The following is a 19,113-nucleotide window of genomic DNA, read 5'->3' as shown; positions in this document are numbered from 1 at the left end:
CCAGTAATTAATATTTCACTGAAGTGTGAAAATTGCTTCTTGAAGTTGTCCCAGCACCACGTCCAAAAGAAACTGAACATGCTGAAACCTTATGTCCTGTGCTTCTGGACCTGTAAAATTAGCAAGGAAAAGAAGCAAAACTAGCAAGAACTCAGATCATTGTTTTCTGCCCCTGACTGAAAGTTTCTGCTTTACAGCTCAGGTGATGTAAATGATTGCCATAAAGGTCTTCTTGTGCTGCAATGCAAAGTCAGTTATTTCAGCTTAGGCCACTGGTGGAGCTGCCTTGTGTAAGCTAGATCAGATGGTCAATTACAGTCTATGAACTGTGGAAAGGATAACTTGATCAGGATGGTAATGAATAGCTGGAGATGTAATCTCTTAAATTGTTCTTGCCTGGCAGGTTTGCTAGGGGACATCTGTCTGTGTTACATATCTGTTGCAGAAGTATAGCTGTAGCAAAATGGGTGGCATGCTGCTCTCCTTCAGCAATGCCTTAGGACTAGCAGTAACTAAACTGTGACCTATCCTGTTAGATAATGCACTTTATGTATGGGAATTGAATTTAAAATTCTGCCTGCTGGTATTTAATGTTATTGAGAAAAGGCATTAAGCTGAAATAAAACTTGCCAGGTTTGGAAGAAGCTCACATAGTGCCCTTATTTGCATGACAGTGCCCTTATGTGTGGAGGGAGAACCTCAGTACAGAAGTCCTTCCCATTACATCTGTAGAGAAAGCTGTGAAAGAGTAAAAATAAATTAGGATGGGTGATTTTTGAACATTTCATTGAATTTTTAGCAGTTTACTGAGAGACTTACTGTAACAATAAGCTGGGGTGCATTGTTGGTTTGCATAAATATTTACAGATGACAGTATGACAGTACTTCTCCTCCCCCAAAGAAACACATGCAATTGTTTTATGACTGGTAACGTATGAAGCAAAGACCTGGCTTGTGTCTAGGTTATAGTTTTCTACCAGGTATGGATCCCACTGATGGTAATGGGGCTGAATCTCTGCAAATTGGAGTGATGAGTTGAACCCTGCACTTTTAAGTTACACCAATATTTGCTTACATGGAGAATTATTTAGATACTCTAAGCTGCTCTAAGTGGCTCTTATTTAAGTACCAGGTCATGCAAAGTCTGAGTGAGGTGACAAGATGGTTCAGATGTCAGCAGCTGCACTCCTGCCCACGTTTTGCTCCTGCTGTTATCAGAGCAACAAGGAACTGGCAGCACTGTTACAGGAGCAACAGAAGCAAAAACCTTTATTTCTAAAGTTTCCCTGGCATTCTGAAAGAATGAAATTCTTATTATTAGACTAAGTTAAGATTTCAGCTATTTTTAGGAAATAAGCATAACCATTTTGTTTAATAGAGAGTAATCTCTGTTCACTAAAACTTCCTCACATTGTGCATGTCTCCTCCGTGGGAGAGGGGATCTAGAGATTTTAATTGCCATATTCCCCCTGTATGATTGCAAGTAATGCAGTGGATTTTATTCTTCGTTGAGCAAATTTATGCCATCTCTCTCAAAGCATGAGTCAGCTTTTTTTTTTTTTTTTTTTTTTTACTGAAAATGTTAATAGATGAGGAGCTGGATGTTGGACACAGTACCACCAGCTGTTTGTTTTATTTCTCCTTGCGGTGTCATTGAGTTGGCATTAATTGCACAGCTTTCATCCCACTGACAGTAGGAATACGGGATTTTTTGTGCCATTGTTTTGACACTCACAGGTTTATAGATGTCACAGGCATTCTCTAAGGAGAACATTTTTATTGATCAACAGCTCTGCTGGAGACTGTGTTGTGTGTTCTTCTAATACAAATGTCGTTAGGACTGCGAGGGATCAGATGGGTAGGTCTTCCAGCACACACAGAAAACTTATTGCAAGCATTATGTTAGAACCTGGGACTTGGGAAGTTGATAGGAAAACTTTTCATCTTTCAGGGTTAGTACATGTTGGTTATGGCACCTCTGGCTGTTGTGTAACTCCCAGTGCTGGGACTGCGGAGGGAAATCACAGAACTGGGGAAGGCTGGTGAGGAGATTGCTATATGATGAATTGCTGAGAGAGAGCTGAGCAGCCTTAATCCTGCCTTAAACCACTTAGAAACTAAACTTAGGCTGGCGATGCACATGAATAGTGGCAGAATTGCATCTGATTGGTATTAAACAATTCAGAAGGGTGGTGGCTACCATTGGAAGGGAAGGAGAAGAGAGCAGTGGCTTCTGGTTCTTCTGATCTTGCCATGATCATCAGATAAAGATCATCATGCTGTCTCTGTGAAACTCCATACAAACATAGTGAGGATCTATTTCTTTTCAAGAACAATGTGGCATTTTTATAGCTTTGTAGTTAACTAAAGCTAGAAAAATACTTTGCATGTGGGAATGAGGGGTTTCTTCCTAATGGAAAATTCAGTAAAGTTGGAGCTTCTTCCATCATTTGTACTCCTAATGCTGACAGGCTGCAGGAGCTGGGTTGGCAGTTTGGGATCCATCCTGGCAGAGCTATTACTGATATCATTTTGTTGTGTTATTTTCTGTCTCCTTTCTTCAGATGGCAGAGAAAGATGGAGTACTTTTTCACAACTACTGTATGATGATGATGTGGAGAATCTGTTGCTATGATCTGTTTTCCTAAGGGCAAAGCTGGTCGTGCCCTTTGGTTGCCATGCTTGTGGTTAAGATTTCTTTCAGAGGTGCCACGTAATTCAGTGCTACATCTGTGTGCTGTCCCTTTGCTGTTCTCATTATTCCAACCCAGTCTCAGTTTTGTCTTTTCTAAAACATTTTAAGGCTGTGCTGGTCAAATAACAAGAGAGAATTGAATGTCTTGGTCATTATTATTGGGGTGGAAGGTGTGAAAGTCTGGAGGCTTGGTCTTACAGCTGAGAGCAGTGTGCCAGTGAAGGAATGAGATCTACATTTCAGAATGACCTTGAGGTTTTCCTTTTTTCCAGATGCCTTAAATCTGGAGAGGAAAGTGATGGCTTTGAGCGTAGTTCCTTGTCACTGAATTTTGGTGTGGCGTGGGTCTCCAAGGAGCACTTCATTTGGCATTAAGGCATGAGCAGAAATTTGTATTTACAGCAGTCTTCATGGGGGAAAGGATGGAGGTTTGCAGCCGGTGACCACGGAGTAAGGCACCATGGAATTACTTGTTTTTAGCTTTTGTTCAACCCTTGATGTGATAAAGTACAATCCGTGCTTGGATGTAAGGTTACTGCTATCAAGAACAAAAAATAGATGACTTCTTAAAGAAGCAAATTTACCATGTGAAGTTACTAATTACACTTTAATGATAGTCAGGAGGGCAAAAAAGACCAGTGTTTGCATAAAGCATGATAGGCATATTTTAAGTCAGGTCTTGCTCTGCTGTGTGTTGCTTCCTCTTGCTGGTTCCCAAGCCACACTCCTTTTTACTCTTTTTTTTTTTTAATAATATTTTTTTTTTTTTTTATCTGTGACATCTGCTTGGAGCTTGTCCCTCCTGTGATACCATACTACTTGCAGCTGTTCAGACCTCCAGCTCTGAGCTGTGCACGGGGTGCCCTGAGCATACGGCCTTTTTGATGTGTGATAAAACAGAACCAAGCCACTGGGGGTATGGAGAGGGAATGCAGCAGAATATCAATAAACCTGTTCTGAACAAAGCTGCAGCTCTGTGGTGGAATAGACATTTCACTGAAGTGTCAAGTAGATGGATAATGTATTCTAATTAGGGACTGACTGGTACCCTGGAACTCAGAGACCTTTGGAAATAAGATCCAAAATGCTAACTATTTTTGGAGCGTGTTTATTATGCATTTGTTTAATGCCTTGAAATGCATTTGTTGCAGGAAGCTATTTGTTGAACTATGTTTTACTGCACTGCAAAAACTTTCGTTTATAAAATTCCTTATTGCCTGCCTTAAGGACCTTTGAAATGAGTATAGAAGCATCTTGAAGCTTACACTGTTTAAGAAAAGGCTTCTGTATTTACTGCCTCTTGCTCAGGATTTGATTTTGAGCAGTAAGCTGTAGTGACACCAGAAGCAATGGTTTTGTGGCATGCTGGATATTTTTGTATTTTTTTTTTTCCTTCTGTTTAGTTTTCAAAAGCATTGTGCTTGGAATGAAGAAAATGAGCCAGATTTGTAGTCTGTGTAAATAGGCATAGATTTATTGGCTTCCAACCTCTGATGCCATTTCTCCTAAGAAGAGGATCAGGGCCTATATATACTCCATACAAACACAACATATTCAGGACTAGCACTGAAGTTCCTTGCATACTGCTAAAAATACTGTGCAGCCTTGCCTCCTGCAAGTCCCAAGGGATAAATTGATTTCTTAGCACCTGCGTGACCTCAGGCAGCGGTTCATTCTAATTCGATAGAGCAAACACTGGGAGTGGCAAAAATGGCTCGCGGTTTCTCAAGGCTCTTATTTTCTACAGCTATCAGCAGGATGACATGTTCCTGAAACCAGGCTAATTAAAGAATTTGAAGTAGTCTACTCTATTTTCGTGTATAATTGGAATGTCCCAATTTCCTCTTACAGAAGTCATGGAGATATGCGAAAATACTTCTAAAACCTTTGGACCCCATACTGGCAGAGCTTCAAATTTATGTGGGAGATGAGAATGATTGCTAGCTAATGCAATATTTAAGTGTCTTATTTCAGCACAAAGATGGTTTTTCCCATTTACTGTAGTATCTCAGAGTTATCTGGGGGTATGGGATGTAGCGACGAGGACGCGTGGTTCAGGCACTGATAAAAATGAGAGAACGTCCCAAAGATTCAGCCTTGAGTCTGGGAAGTGATTACTTCTCAAATACTGCATCACACAGAAGCAGAGTGAGGCTGCTGCTCTTCTCTGCTATTTCGCAAATCCGTAAATGTTTTTTTAAAGATGCTCAATCCAACACTTAGCTGGCTATAACAAGGACTTAAGGGAGCAAAAGGCTCTTTTTTCTTTTTCCTTTCTTTTGCTCTGTTGCTTCATTAGCTTTGGGAATGCCGGTTCCATTACTGTGAGTTTCCCTGTATAATTTAAGAAAATAATGAAAGCATGCATGTTTTCCTTAGTGTTCTTTGCATTAAATCTGTCTTTAGATTTGTTTAGCCTCTTTTTTTATCCACAGTGTGGGCTGGTATCCTTTTGAATATTTCAAAACTGTAGAAATTGTTTTGGGGATGTTTTTATTCAAGAGAGAAGTTTCCTTTTATTTAAGACAAGTATGGGGGAAAAAAAAAAACCAACAAAAAACATTTTTGCTGCAAGACAAACGTGCCCATTGCACTGTGGTGGTGGTAATAGTGCATGCCACTTCACAAAAATACCAGTGCTCCATGTTTGTGTTCTTCTCTCATAGGCATCTGTAACAAATACGATGCTGTTGTGATAGAGAATGGAGCAATTTGTCTGCGAGTAGCACTGGTATTTAATGCTATTTTTTGGGTTTTCTCTTCCAGTACCAATAACACTCTCATGGTTTTGTTCACTAGGGCTGGATTTTGGAAGGCTTCCCTGAAAATCAGGAACAGGCACGGTTGCTGCAATCATCTGGCATCATTCCGAGGCACGTTGGTAAGCAGTGCGAGGTTTATGCGTGACTGCAACCAGCAGGTGAAAGCTTTCAATGTTTTTCCCCAAACATCCTCTTTAAATTCAGTATCAAAATTGAAGACAACGGAGTCACCAGACAGCCAAAAGATGTTTCTGTGTAGTTCAGTTTCACTCAAAACCTTGAGTTAACCTGGAAATCTTGAAATCCTGTCTTTCATACATGAACCCTTGTCTTCCTAAATGTTAGAGAGAGAAAATTCCTCCAAGTATCTCTGAGCAGCTGTATGTAGCTTTGCTTCAGTACTAGGCATGGGTCTAAATTTTTTATGATTTCAATCTCTAGATCTCTAAATCAATCTCTAAATCTGTTTGGTGATTCTCAGATCAAAGCAATTTCCTCATCCCCTAAATACAAATTCATTCTTCTGCCGAATCAGAGAATACAAACTTAGCAAACTGCACTGCACTGAGTGAAAAAGAAACATCGTGATTTTAAACTTGATCTTCACCAGTGAGGATGAATTATAACTTGATTTGAGAGGAGCGTTTCTTTACTGAAAAAGAGCTCACAAACACCACCTGTACAGCTGCCATTGCCATCTAGAACAGCCAGCTGTCCCAAAGTCATACAGTTAGAGAACCTACTTAGGATGTAAAATTGCTTGGAGTACAGTGTGAAGTGATAGATGTACTGCTTTTCAGTGGATACTGAACTTAACACAATGTTAGAGAACTCAGATTGTCACTTTGGATTTGATTTGGATGAGGTTTGACTGTTCATGAAAAATTTGGAATCACTGCAATAGAATCAGGCAAAAATGTTTAATGTCTGGTACTTGCATGTATTTTTAATATAGCTAATAACATTTGAAGTCAAGTTTTGCTCACAATTATATCTGTGCAACCACGACCTGAATGAGAATCTTAAAGCTCAGTCTGTCTAGTTAATCAAAAAGAAGATTGAGAGGAGATGAGATTTACAGTGTATGAGTACCTTAATAGGGAGAAAAGTGTCTGAAAGTGTTATTTGATACTGTGAAGAAACTCTTAAGAAGAACTGGTTTGAAACTTGTAATCAAATGCACTGAAAACAGTAATTAAATTACAACGTTTAACTGTGAGAATGATGAGCTGAAAGCAACGCGGGAAACTGACAGATTCTCCATCTTTTGATGCTTTCTAATTAAGCTTGAACACTTTTCTGGGAGGTATCCAAAAATAGGTTTCACTGGTTTCACTACCAGAATAACTGGGTGTAAAGTAATTGCTCGTGGTGCAGAAGAGAATCAGTATTGGGTGATCTGTGGGTGCCTGTCTGTCCCAAATTCTGGCTATAATGTAAGTGAGGAAGAGCCGTGTTAATGGATGTGGTGGCTGGGATAGCCAGTGCTCTTAGGTTATTATTATTATGTATTTTCTCCTGCTATACTATTTAGGAGATGGAGGAAAACTCTGATTAAAGTGAAACTAATTATTTTCGGTAGAACATTGGGAAAAGATAATGAGACAAGTGGAGACAAATGCGTTTGAAATGCCTTTACCCATCTTTAAAACTAGAATACACTGACCAGCTGCAAGAAATAAAGCAGATAACTACACTTCTTTTCTTTCTTTTTCTTCCTACTGTTTTTTGGTGGGGGTGCAGTTGTGCTCTATGCTGCAGACACTACGCTGATTGAACGGAACAGTGGGAAGAGGCTCGATCCCCTCACAGAAGGTGCAGTGTTTGTTTCTTCCTGTTCTTGATTAGAAACTAGGCTAGGATAAGTCTTTTAATACATCCCTTTAAAAACGAGTAGAAATCTATAATTATAAATGTGAAATGTATAGAGTTGGGAAAAAAATGCGTTCACTTTATGTTATTTTCTGTGCCAAAAAAATATGGGAAAATGTAAAGCTCACTATTGATTTTGTAAACAGCAGAGTATGGCAGTACAGAATGATGCAGGTTAGGTCTGTCCATATGAATTTACATCATGCATCTGTGCTGGATCCTGATTTTTTTTCTGAGCTTCAGGCATGCTTTTGTGTGTCTTCCATTGAATGACTGTCACATAGATTTAGCTCCACATCATCTCTTGGGTAGCTGTCAGTACAGGTAAGAAGTGTGTTGCACAGATTGTTGCTTGTGCTACAGTTTGAAGCTTAAACGTAGACCTTGATATTCTCCATGAAACTGGAGCTGAGCAGGACTGATGAAATCATCCTCTTAGCTCCTAATTACTCTCTAACTTTCAGAGGTGTACCACACGACCTTTGATTGGCCAAGTGATGTGCAGATACAGCAACGTTTGGTGAAGCCAGATCTGTCTGAGGAGGAAATGTCAAAGCAATTGCTGGAATACCATAGGAACTTCCCCGGGGTGTTCCAGATCTACCAAAAAATTTTGAGATCGATCAATGCAGACCAGCCTTGTGTGGATGTCATATCACAAGGTAATTGTGCATCTGTATGACAAATGGTAGTTGATTAACTGTTCTCTGAAAGGTAGCTCCTAATTGTTTTAGGATTAAAATTAGTCAACACGGATGGCTCCCAGCAGTCGTGTTCTCTCTATTGCAGAGTTTGGGCTGTTCCTGATAATTATTTTCATAGGATTGGGTAAATGCAGACAACCAGAAAGTCTTGTTTGCACCCCTCCTATCAAGGAGCAGCTTGATTAGCACAGCAATTGTCAGTGACTTCTTTGAGAGTCACATAAGGCTGCACTGTGTTCAGCTGCTGACCCCCCAAAGGGCCAGTGCCTTCCACAGGTCTGAAATAAGAAGTAGGAGTCATTGAAAGCTGGTAACATTTCATGATTTAAAAGCTGCTTGTGCTTGTAGCTTTTCTCTTCAACAATCCTCGTTTGCCTTTGCTTGACTGTAATGCAATCTGACTTCTAGTGTTGATACTTCAAGAAGAAAAGAGGGAAATTGCCAGAACAACCAGCTGATAATGTACTTTGCAGCTGCCAGTCTGTAGATGATCTGTTATATATCTCAGTAATTTTGCATCTCATAAAGGTCTTTTTTTTTTTACTGACAAGAGCAGCACTTTTAAGATAAACAAGTAGGAAGTTTATATTCTGAATTTACGCATTAATTACCTCTAAATTACTTAATTAAATTTAAAAGTTCATATCATAATTCATAAAGAATTCATGCCTTGAATTGTAAATAAAAATGTGAGTGCCTGAATATTAATTATTATTAATTAATAATGTAGTGAGATAAATTGAAAATTGGAATGAAAAAATCCTCTCAAGATCTTTTTTTCTGTAGTGCATCAAGCAGCCAGATTTTTTTTTTTTTTAAGAATAATTAGATGTGGAGACTGTCTAGGGGATCATTACTCCTAATTAACTTGGTTATTTACTGCAAATTAAGCATCATTTGTAAGCAGGGTGCTTTGCCTGTAATGTTTGTGCTTTTCAATACACAGGGTTATGGAAAATGTTCAGAATAACTAGAGCACTCCTTGGTTAGCTGATATTGGGCTCTGCAGCAAATAGACTTTGCTGCTGCCATTTTCCTGTTTGGTTTTGATTCTGTGGCAGCTTTTCTTAAAGTCTTTGTATTACTGCAAACAGAGGTTAAAAAATACAGAGATCTCGACAGCATTGGGATTTTAATGGATCGTTTCATACAACAATGAGATTTTGCAGACTCCTGAATTTTAATGGAAGTACTGCTAGGATATGTGACATCACATCCAGTTGCATGTTGTAGTATCTCAGTACAGCTGGTAGGGCTGGAAAAAGAGATGTGTCATCCTATGTGTTGCAGTTTGAGGTAGCTTCTCAGTTCTCTAGGTTCTCTAGAAATAGCAGAGTGGGAGCTTTCTCGAGCTGCTGCTTTATTAATTAGTCCATAATGATACCTACACGTCTAGATGAGGGTCCTTAGAAAAATTGCTGGTATGCAGCAGCACATTGACAGTAGTAATTCAAATACTTATCCTGATGATGTTCTTCATCGATCCTTTTGTATTATTTTAACACAGAACTATGATTCACACAAATCCTAATGGCTGCCCTAATAAGATTCTATTTTATTGCATTTAGTGCATAGACCTTCTGGGATTGGAGATGCCTGGGCTGACACTTGACTGCATATGCTGCAGGTGCAGAGTAAATTGAAGAAGTGCAGGTGTGCTTATGCAGCTTTTAAACATGGGTAGCAATGGCAGTCAAGGTGCAGTGGCATGAAGTTGGGCCTTTCTATGTGGATCTGTGATGCTGGAAAGCTCACGTAGCTTATAGTGCAGCTTTAGCTACTCTCAGTGTTATTTTTGGCCAGAAGATGGGTATGGAGAGTAAGATTCCTTGTTGTGTACAAATACAATCCTAATTTGTCCTCACTGTCAAGCCACCTTGTGCTATAGCATCTTGGTGTCTACCAGGTTCTATTCTGAGACTGTAGCAGAGTTCAGATCTCTTCAATGCAGCTACAATTATACTCTGTGCATCCTGTGGTCCTTCCAAGCTCTTGTAGTCTGTACATTGATATGACTGTAATTTCTAATATGCAGTAGAAAATGTTGAAGAAGGAATACCATCCAACAGAACTGAATGAGTCAGAAGAGATCAAATAGCCTTTCCATGTTATGCAGGAATGATGGACAAAGAAAGAAAATTGTGCTCAATTATGTGTTGTCAATGCTATATTGTGACATGATACATTACAAGCCTGTGATAATGTAATTAGGAGTGTGTTAATCACAAACGATGCTCTGTAAATGTCATATTAATTTAACATCCTGAGTTTTTACAGTTAAATATTTGTTCAAAAACTGCAGAAAGTATTAAATGTAATTATCTCCCTCTGTAATTTGCATGGTAAAATTGTACCTATCGAGCAAAAAAAAAATGACTTCTGCTAAAAACAACGTGGTGAAAGAGCAATTATTAATTGAATCTGCTCTTTAAAATGATTTGATGTCTGCTGATGAAAGGAGGTTCAGGAGCCTAATGATGGTAAGATTTCTAAAGTGCTACTCAGTGTAAGTTGCTGACACAAGAGTTTTATGAGAGTCTTGATTTGGGCTGCAATCTCTACATGTTTCCGTGGTAAAATAAATGATGATGATGATTACAGCCTTCAAGAAAAAAAAAAAAGAGAGAGAAGTTAACGTTTATATCATGAGTTAAAAAGACCTTAAGAAATAAGGTATAAACACCATTTCTTGCCTTTCTGTCCTCTTCTAGCTCTTACCTACGTCCAAACCCAGCACCGATCAGCTGCCCCTTTTACTCCACGTATTCTCTTTTGTGGCCCCCCAGGCAGTGGGAAGAGCCTGCAGGCAGCACTAATAGCTCAGAAATACGGCATTGTCAACAGTAAGTTCTCAGTAAATATGCACTTTGCTCAATTCCTCCTTTCTGTCTTTTTGATCATTTATCTTCTGCTGTCTGTCTTTCTTACTCACACCTAGAATTTCTCTGCCCATTGCTACGGATGTCAAATTTTTTGAGGGAACTGAAAAATATTTCAGTGTAGAAGTATATTCCAACAGAACATACATTCTGTGACAAACCAGCTCTAATGTTTTTTTAGTCATCATTTTTTATATCCTTTACATCAGTGCTTTTTCACATGTTGGATTCTTGTAGTGCTGTGAATTCTTCAGTGGATCGGGGGATTGTGAGTGATAGCATTGTAGCTGCAGCTGTCTGACTAAATTTGGGGCACTTTTAAGAGAGAATTTGCTCTGAAAATATCCATTTTCTTTCTTTTCTGTCAGAAAATTCAGTTTGAGGCTTGGCTGGTTCCTGGTTAACATGCTGGTGTTAAAAAGTGCTATAATACAGATACTCAGCTATGTGATGGGATCAATATAATGTCCACATTCTATAGCATTTTCTAATGCTGGAGTAGCCATCAATTATTTTAAACAAATGTCTGATTTCTGTAAAATTTGCCAGCTGGCAATATCCTCTTGTTGAAGTAAAATGCTGGTTTGTTTCACTAGTCTTCTTTCAGCATATACCAAACAACAAAGAAACAAACCAGAATTAGGGAGGTAGTGGGGTTTTTTTGCAATTTTTTGTTTGCAAGTTTGGCACAGTGTTTTCATCTAGGTCAAAATTTGCATTTTTAAAAATAACTACTATGTAAAAGAGTTGCAGTTGTTTTTACTAAATACCATTGCCACTGCTTTACCCACCCATTAAATTTTATTGTTAATATTATCAACTAAATATTGTTAAGAATTGCCTATTTAAGACAAAGTCAGAAGACCATCATTCTTTTCATCAAGTCAGTGGTGCTGCTGATGTTGGTGCCATTGATTTCAGGGCAGAACTGCTCTACAGTTGTTGGTTGAAAGGCTGTGCAATAATGGATGCTGTTAGCTAGTATTTACCAGAAATGAAGTGGAATTAGGACATGCTGTGATATCACTTAACTTCTCCATACCTTGGTTCCCTCTCTGTAAAACGAGGTAACATGAGCTCATATGGGGCAGCCAGACACAATCACTCAATAACTGGTCCAAAAGTGCTGTACAGTCCAAAGTAGTGACATTTCATGTACTGCTGTCCTGAATGGAACTTTAAAACTGTGTCTCCTGGTGTTCTGTGTATTTGAAGTCAATGATAATATTGCATTAGCACAGTTTTTTTAATATAATTCTTGCATGATCATTAAATGACCCAGGGAGTCACTTCCTTGAGCTGCATATTATCCTGCACCCCCAGCAGTGCGGTTCAGATGCTGTTCAGCAGGTGAAACTTTTTTCACTAATTATAACTTTATAAGAAGTGAAAAACACTAGCAATCCCTTGAGTTACTATTTCAGTAACATATTTGATTAGTATCTTTCTCTCTGTTTTTAATATGATCTTTGCCAAATGTATTCTTTTTTATTCAGTATTCTCCCCTGCTCAGTCTTTTTGCTTTTTCCTCTGCTTGGCCAAAAAGAAAATAATCCTAACAACAAACCCGAAGAACCTACAACTTTTATTTTATTCAGTGACCTTATTCCAGTATGCAGCTTCTGTGTTGTGCTTTTTTTTTTTTTTCTTTGTTGCTTCCTTTTTAAAATTTAACCTTGTGTCTTTTTGTTCTTCCTTCCTCTTAGTTTGCTGTGGGCAACTGCTAAAGGAAGCTGTTGCAGACAAGACAAAACTTGGAGAACTCGTTAAGCCTTATATTGACAATGGATACCCAGGTAGGGCACCTCGTTGTCTCATTACACTGTAGTTACAAATTAATGGAAGAAGATAAGTGATGAGTGATTTTTTTCTTGACTGGAGTTTGCGTTACATCAATCTGGAGGCTGCTTAATTCCATTCATTAGATGTGACTTACAGTACCACGCAGTTAAAAAAAAAAAAACAGAAGTTAGATTTTTAAGCTCCTCAATATCTTCAAATAGTCCACTGTTCAAGTGAAATTCAATATTTTTTTGTACACATTCCAAAATTTGAATTCCATATTTTTTATATCTAAATCAAAATTCTGATACAGCTGTGCAATTTAACAATATTTAAAGTGCTTTCTAAAGCATAGTATCCTGTTTCACTTTTATTTCAATTTCAAGCAGATGATAATAAGGACTGCCTACTTTTATACAGGTAGGTATTGACTTATAAAATGCTACTGTAGATTCATCTAGATTCACACAAGCATTTTTAACTCAAAAATAAAGTTTCCGTGTACTTCATTTCTTATTAGCCTCTATGGTGGTAGGAGGGGCATACCACAAAGAATATTTAAGTACATATTGCTTTTGGATGATGGTTCTGCAAGTGATTTCAGATAAATCATAAATACTGTAAGCTCCTTAGGGCAGCAGTTTAAACTTGCATGTTTGTTAGCTTTCTTGCACAAAGATAAGTTCTCTGTGGTGGATATTAAAAATCAAAAAAAGATCTATAGTTCTAAAATATAAATTGCATTTCAGTACGGTCCAAGCATGTTTATTTTGCCAAATTACAGTGGCCTGGAAGAGGAATTTTTAGTCCTATTTCTAGCAACAGGCCACCTGGTTACCAATGAGACAAATGCAGGGGGAAGATCTTGTTGAAAATTGAGCAATCTCAGTTAAGTTTCAATATTGACAGAACTTTGAACAAAAAAAGTCTTTGTCTTTTTTTTTTCTTTTTGGCAAGCTAAGCCATTTGGTGAGATGGGAAGCTTAAAAGTCTGTCTCTTTTTTTTTCTTTCTTTTTTTTTTTTTTTTTTTTGCACAATAGTTTAATTCTGTGACTGAATTACATAGATCTGAAACATGAGCCTATAAAATTAACTGACGTTCTCTCAATACAATATGAAGAGATTCAGTGCTTTCCTGAGCATTTCAAAAAGACCTTTGGCAGCCTGCAGCTTTGGGTATTCTATCCCTCCATCAAACCACAAGGTAATATATTTTAACTCTAAACCTGCTCGTGGATTAATGGCTCATGGCTGCCCTTTCTTGGAGAGAACATTCTGATCTAGAGATCCAGCTAACCAGAACGCCTGTTTGACCCACAGGCAAGTGTTCTCCTTTCTTATTTGCAGTGTATTCAAGGTCTTCAAGTATGGAAATAGCTTCTGTATGGGTGTAGACTGATTGACTCTGGACCCGTGCCTGCTTGGTATCCTTTAATTTCAGAATCTTACATAAATACCCTTGTTTCACTTTTTTCTCATCCCTATGGAGTGAACTCTCTAGGAGTGTCCAAGGCCACGTTGGATGGGTCCCTGGGCAACCTGATCGAGTGGGTGGCAACCCTGCCTGTGGCAGGGGGTTGGGTCTAGGGGGGATGTAGGGTTCCTTCCAACCCAAACCAATCTGTGATTTCTATGATGATTCTATGGGGTGGGGAGGACTGCCACTGCACCTTTCTCTCTAGATTCCAGTTACATTTGAGACTGGAGTTTGGATGATCTGTCTATTCAAAGAAGCCCTAGAAGGGCTTTCTTTACTGTGTGTATTTTATAAACTTCATCTAACCATTGAAGATCCTAAAAGGGGATATCAAAAGCATTCCCAGGAGAGGAGGATAATTGCACACGTTGTAGTTTGCAGTCTTAAAAATACGCACATCCTTAGTCCAAGGGAGCTCCTTTTATTACAGGAACATGCAGTTGAAGTGGTAATCCATTTCTTCCTCCAAATTAGAAATTATTTCAGATTTAGACCAATTTTTTAATATAATATGCAAGGATAAAACTATATAGTGCTTTTGAATGTTAATGGGAATCATAACTATATTTCAGTGTATCGTGCTAAAAAAACTTCATCTCTTTGGCTCTGTATGCACATATATTTTATTTAGTTGGACACACTACAAAATTAATGGATGAATAAAAATAAATATTATCTAGCAATACCAGAAATAATAAGTTCTGTCACTTTGCTAATCCTCCTCTCCTAGGGATAACAAAGAATGAATTTACATTCGTAAACACTAACAAGAATTCATTAATGCCCTCACAAGAGCCTAGGAGAAAATGAAAGAACATAGGATGCTGAGAAGGAAAGATGGGCCACAGAGTCACAACTAGGTTAATATGAGGAAAAAATTCTTGTGCTATTATTGACTACGTTCTGTTTCAAGAAAATGACATTCTTATAGAATTAATTTAGCAAATAACAGTAAATGAGGATAAATACTGACTTTCACAGTGTTATAAACGTGAAAACAATTAAAACTTGAAAATGTTCAGTACATTTCTAGTCACAGGTAAGCTTAGTGCTTCTTTTGGACATGGAATCATGGCAGTGATTGCATCACAGAATAACCTGGAAACAAAGACAGACCAAGAGAAATGTGACACTCAAATCATTGCTAGTCAAAATCAAACCAGTGCCATAAAATCCTGAGGCATGCCTCATATATTCTTAAAATACTTGCCTTGGGGACAGATCTCAGTGTGGTTTCCCTTCTTTTGGACCATTGCATACAATTAGTCAGTCAAGATACACCAATGGAATATGTCATGGTGTCATAAAAAGGTTCAACAAAATAGCTTATTCAAATCTAACTCATTATGGAGTTACTGAGGCTGTCCACTGTCTATTCTGTTCTAGTTCTGGATGACTAACTCAGATCTCTCCTTGTTTTCAGGACTCACAAACATTCCTTGTTATTGTTTCTTTCCTGTACTGCTGCTTCATGTATACTACATGTATTTCAAGAACAGCTCAAACAATTCTGTTATTCATCCCAGAAGGCAACTCAGTGCATTCCCATTTTCAGTGTTTTCTAGCGTTTGTTTTCTCATAAAGACCTTAGCTCTTGTTTCATCAAACTGATCAGATTTTTGTATGGTGATTTATTTTGCTTAATGAAGGTAGCATGAGCATTTTTGAACCCACTCATTTTTTAATTCCCAGAACACTCTTTTTTTCCTGTGCTAGATATTTTAATATGCATTTTCAGTTAAAAGTTCAGCAACCAGACAACCTTCTTTATATTACACAGATTTATTCTTTGGACAACTCATCAGAAATGTGCTGATTTTTCCTTTAGTACATTGTGATTTTCTCTGAATGCTGTGCAATTATTGCTAAATATACTCTGGGTAGAAAATGAGCAACCTGGAATCTGATACCAGTTTCCTGGTCCCTATCTCCTGTTAGCTTAAACCTCGGTCAGCAAAGCTGGATTCAACACTTACTGTTTGTTTGGTTGGGATGGGAAGACTGATGTGTGTGGGGTGAGATGCTCTAAGGAGCCTTTCCCAAGCCATGACCCTTCCCTAGGCAGCAAGACGACTCATATAAATGAATTCTTTCCATTTGGCTGCTACTGAAACATTGTGAAAAATCTGTTCCTTGGGCTGGTCCTTCCCTTCTAGGATTTCAGGGCAAATGTGAACAAATAATGCATGTATAGACAGCCCATTCACAGACTCCTCTGGCTTGATGAAGACCTTGAAGGCCTTTAAGCAGGATTTGATCCAGATTGCTGTAATTCTGAGGGCTATTCTGCATCTTAGTAATGAAAATAGCAGAAGAATTTTGGCATGAAAAAGAAAGGCCATCAGTCAGCTGAAAAGAAATTTGTTCAGTGTTCTACATCTGCTCAATTTTATATGTCTTTGTGGTGAAACAGCACGGAGTGATCACTGTTACTTAACGTGTTTGCAAGGCTGCAATAAATGGAGCCAGGAAAAATGAAACGACAGGAAAACAGCACGAAGGGCAGAAAAAAAAAAAAAAAAAAAAACCAACAACAACCCTGAAGCAGAAAGATTTTGCTTTTCAGCTGGGAGAACTGCTATTAGTTTGGGTAATGTTGTTGTTTTTTTTTTTTCCCCCCACCAAAATAAGCATTCAGGTGGTAAAGAGATTCACGGAAGACAAATAACACGGCGCTGTGTGCAGCCTGTTAGGATCCAACGCACACAATCCGTGTTGGTTTTTTTCCTCTTCCTTTTTCAAGTAGTAACATACGAAGCTGTCCCCAATGGCAGCCTTTGTGTGTGTGTGTGTGGGGGGGCACAATCCAGAATTCCCTAATTTCTCCTCTTTTCTAATAACAACTATTACCGCACAAACGAGGATTTCTCCCCTTATTTTCAACTGGAATGGATTTAAAGGGGTGCTTTTTGGTGCCACCTCTGAAAGTCAAGGTCCCCTGGTGACAGCGATCACAGTCTCCCTGAAAGCACTTGTGGGGGGTTGTTTTTTATTTTTATTTTTTATCCACATCAAATTAATATCCTCATCGCTGAGTGCGAAGCACAGGTTTGACAATAGAGCAGCTTCCTCTTTGTTTAAAAACTTGCAAAGACTTTCGGAGTTGAAAGGCTGAGTAAACCCTTCTATCTGAGGAGGTAAGCTTCGTGTTATTTCTTGTTTTTAGCAGCTCTGTACTGGCGAGCTGCAAGCTGTCTGAACATCGGAGAGAGACCCTTTGGGAGCTCCATTGGTTTTCAGCAAGTCTTTGCATGCAGTGTGTTTGTACTAGCTGAAGACAGCGCATGGCTCTCTAAATAATTTACAAGTTGATTAATAGACTCACATGGGTATAATTAGAAGAGGGAGAGACAGCAGCTACAGTAACGGGTACAGTGCTTGGGGGAACTAGAGACTTTATTTTTTTTTTAAGAAACTTTCTAGGGTGCTGGGCGTTTGAAGATAAGTTGGGAAGAGCTCAGTGCCTCTTCTCTTTTGAAGTGGAAATAGGACAGTTTGAATCCGTCGAGTTTAATTTTTCACAAGCTTTAGGGGCCCTGCAGTGCAACTCCCTTTTTATTATTGAAAAAAACTCTCCATTTTTCTTTCATTTTTCACACACATGCACACACACACACACACACACACACACACGGATGCTCAGAGTCCAAACAGTACCTAATAAACAAATCGATTTCCTACTTTATTTAAGTTCATTTTCTAACAAGGGCGCGCATTCATTTATGTACACATCTCACTCACACACACACCATATCAAGTTATGAAGATATTTATGAATACACCCTCCTTTAATTTATGCATTTTTAAGAAACCTTCACCTCTGTTTGACAATGCTTTTGAAGTAGCTCCGTTTTTCAAGTCAAACTTTTGACTTCTCCTCTGGGACCGCTACAAAGGTTTTTTTTATGGAAAATAGGTAGCAGCCTTTTTTCCTACTAGGAGAAAATTGGTGGTCAAGAGAACAAAATAAAATTTAAATATCTATTTTTTTTTTTTTCTGGTTTAGGTGTCCGTATTTTAGTAACAGATGGAAGGTCGTAGAATAGAAAGCTTCATATGGGGGCAGGTGGATGGTGAGTTGTCATCTCCTTTTCTGATTTTTACTTTTGTTCTTTAGTGCGTTGAATCATCACGGTGTGGTAAATCAGAGCTGTCCCCCATTTCCTTTATTTGGAAATTGCAATATGTTGACTTTCTCCTGCACAAATGCAAACAATGCAAACCTCTGCATGTGGTCACCAGATCTGCCAGGTGACACTGGGGAGACCTGGGCACAAAGGTATTCTTTAATGCTGCCCCATTTGGGATTAAGAAAAACAAACAAAAAGAAAAACCAACAACAAAACAAACCACACCAGCACCAAACAAACAAACAGAACCACACACACACAGACAGGAAGGCGGATCAGAAGCAATCTGTAGAGGCTGTGTGATTTTAGAAGCTGGTGAGGCTGTGTTCTGAGCTGTGAGGATGGCACTTAGTGGGTATGGCTCTGCCCATATAAGTGTTGCCATCCTCCTGGTTTTGCAGCAGCGTTTGCCACTGTCCTTGTCACCAGAGTATCAATAGGTGCCTTCATTCACAGAGACACTGCTGGGGTCTGTGGGTTTGCATGAGGGAGGGGCTGAAGCACTTTGTACATGACGAGGGATCAGATGCCCACAGTCACCCTTTGGAGTCACCAGGGGTCATTGTGAATCGACACAGAGCCACAAAACCCTTCTGGATTGGAGGGAAGCTGTGGCCATCCTGGGCTTCATGCTTATCAGGGCTTTTAAACAGCAAAGCAGAATATCGATTCCGAGCACTAATGTTTTGTTTATTTTGATCTCTATTGCTGACTGTCATTCTTAGAAAACACAGAAATAAGTTCTTTATTTTCTTCCTGTCTGCTCTTCTTGCAGCTGGGCTGCAAGGCAAGCTGCTGGGCAAAAAGCTTG

The 19,113-nt window shown here is 38.8% G+C and overlaps 1 protein-coding gene across 5 annotated transcripts in view; it reads left to right on the top strand.

Moving 5' to 3' along the window:
• Window positions 1-19,113, top strand: part of AK8 (adenylate kinase 8) — a 62,969-nt gene that overhangs the window by 12,176 nt on the left and 31,680 nt on the right. For 3 of the 5 annotated variants that reach the window (XM_031601786.2, XM_090121329.1, XM_090121328.1), the window contains exons 6-10: window positions 5,495-5,576; window positions 7,201-7,272; window positions 7,794-7,991; window positions 10,745-10,876; window positions 12,619-12,708. In XM_031601786.2, the coding sequence (XP_031457646.1) occupies window positions 5,495-5,576; window positions 7,201-7,272; window positions 7,794-7,991; window positions 10,745-10,876; window positions 12,619-12,708 (574 nt within the window). Of the gene's footprint in view, window positions 1-5,494; window positions 5,577-7,200; window positions 7,273-7,793; window positions 7,992-10,744; window positions 10,877-12,618; window positions 12,709-18,178; window positions 18,246-19,113 lie in introns of all 5 variants that reach the window. The other 2 variants (XM_090121330.1, XM_090121331.1) reach the window with 1 other exon arrangement.

Source organism: Phasianus colchicus, chromosome 19, assembly GCF_987193195.1.
Source record: "Phasianus colchicus chromosome 19, bPhaCol1.hap1.1, whole genome shotgun sequence".
In the NCBI taxonomy this organism is placed as follows: Eukaryota; Metazoa; Chordata; class Aves; order Galliformes; family Phasianidae; genus Phasianus; species Phasianus colchicus.
The sequence above is the reverse complement of the archived record's forward strand: the minus strand, read 5'-3'. Positions and strand labels throughout refer to the sequence as shown.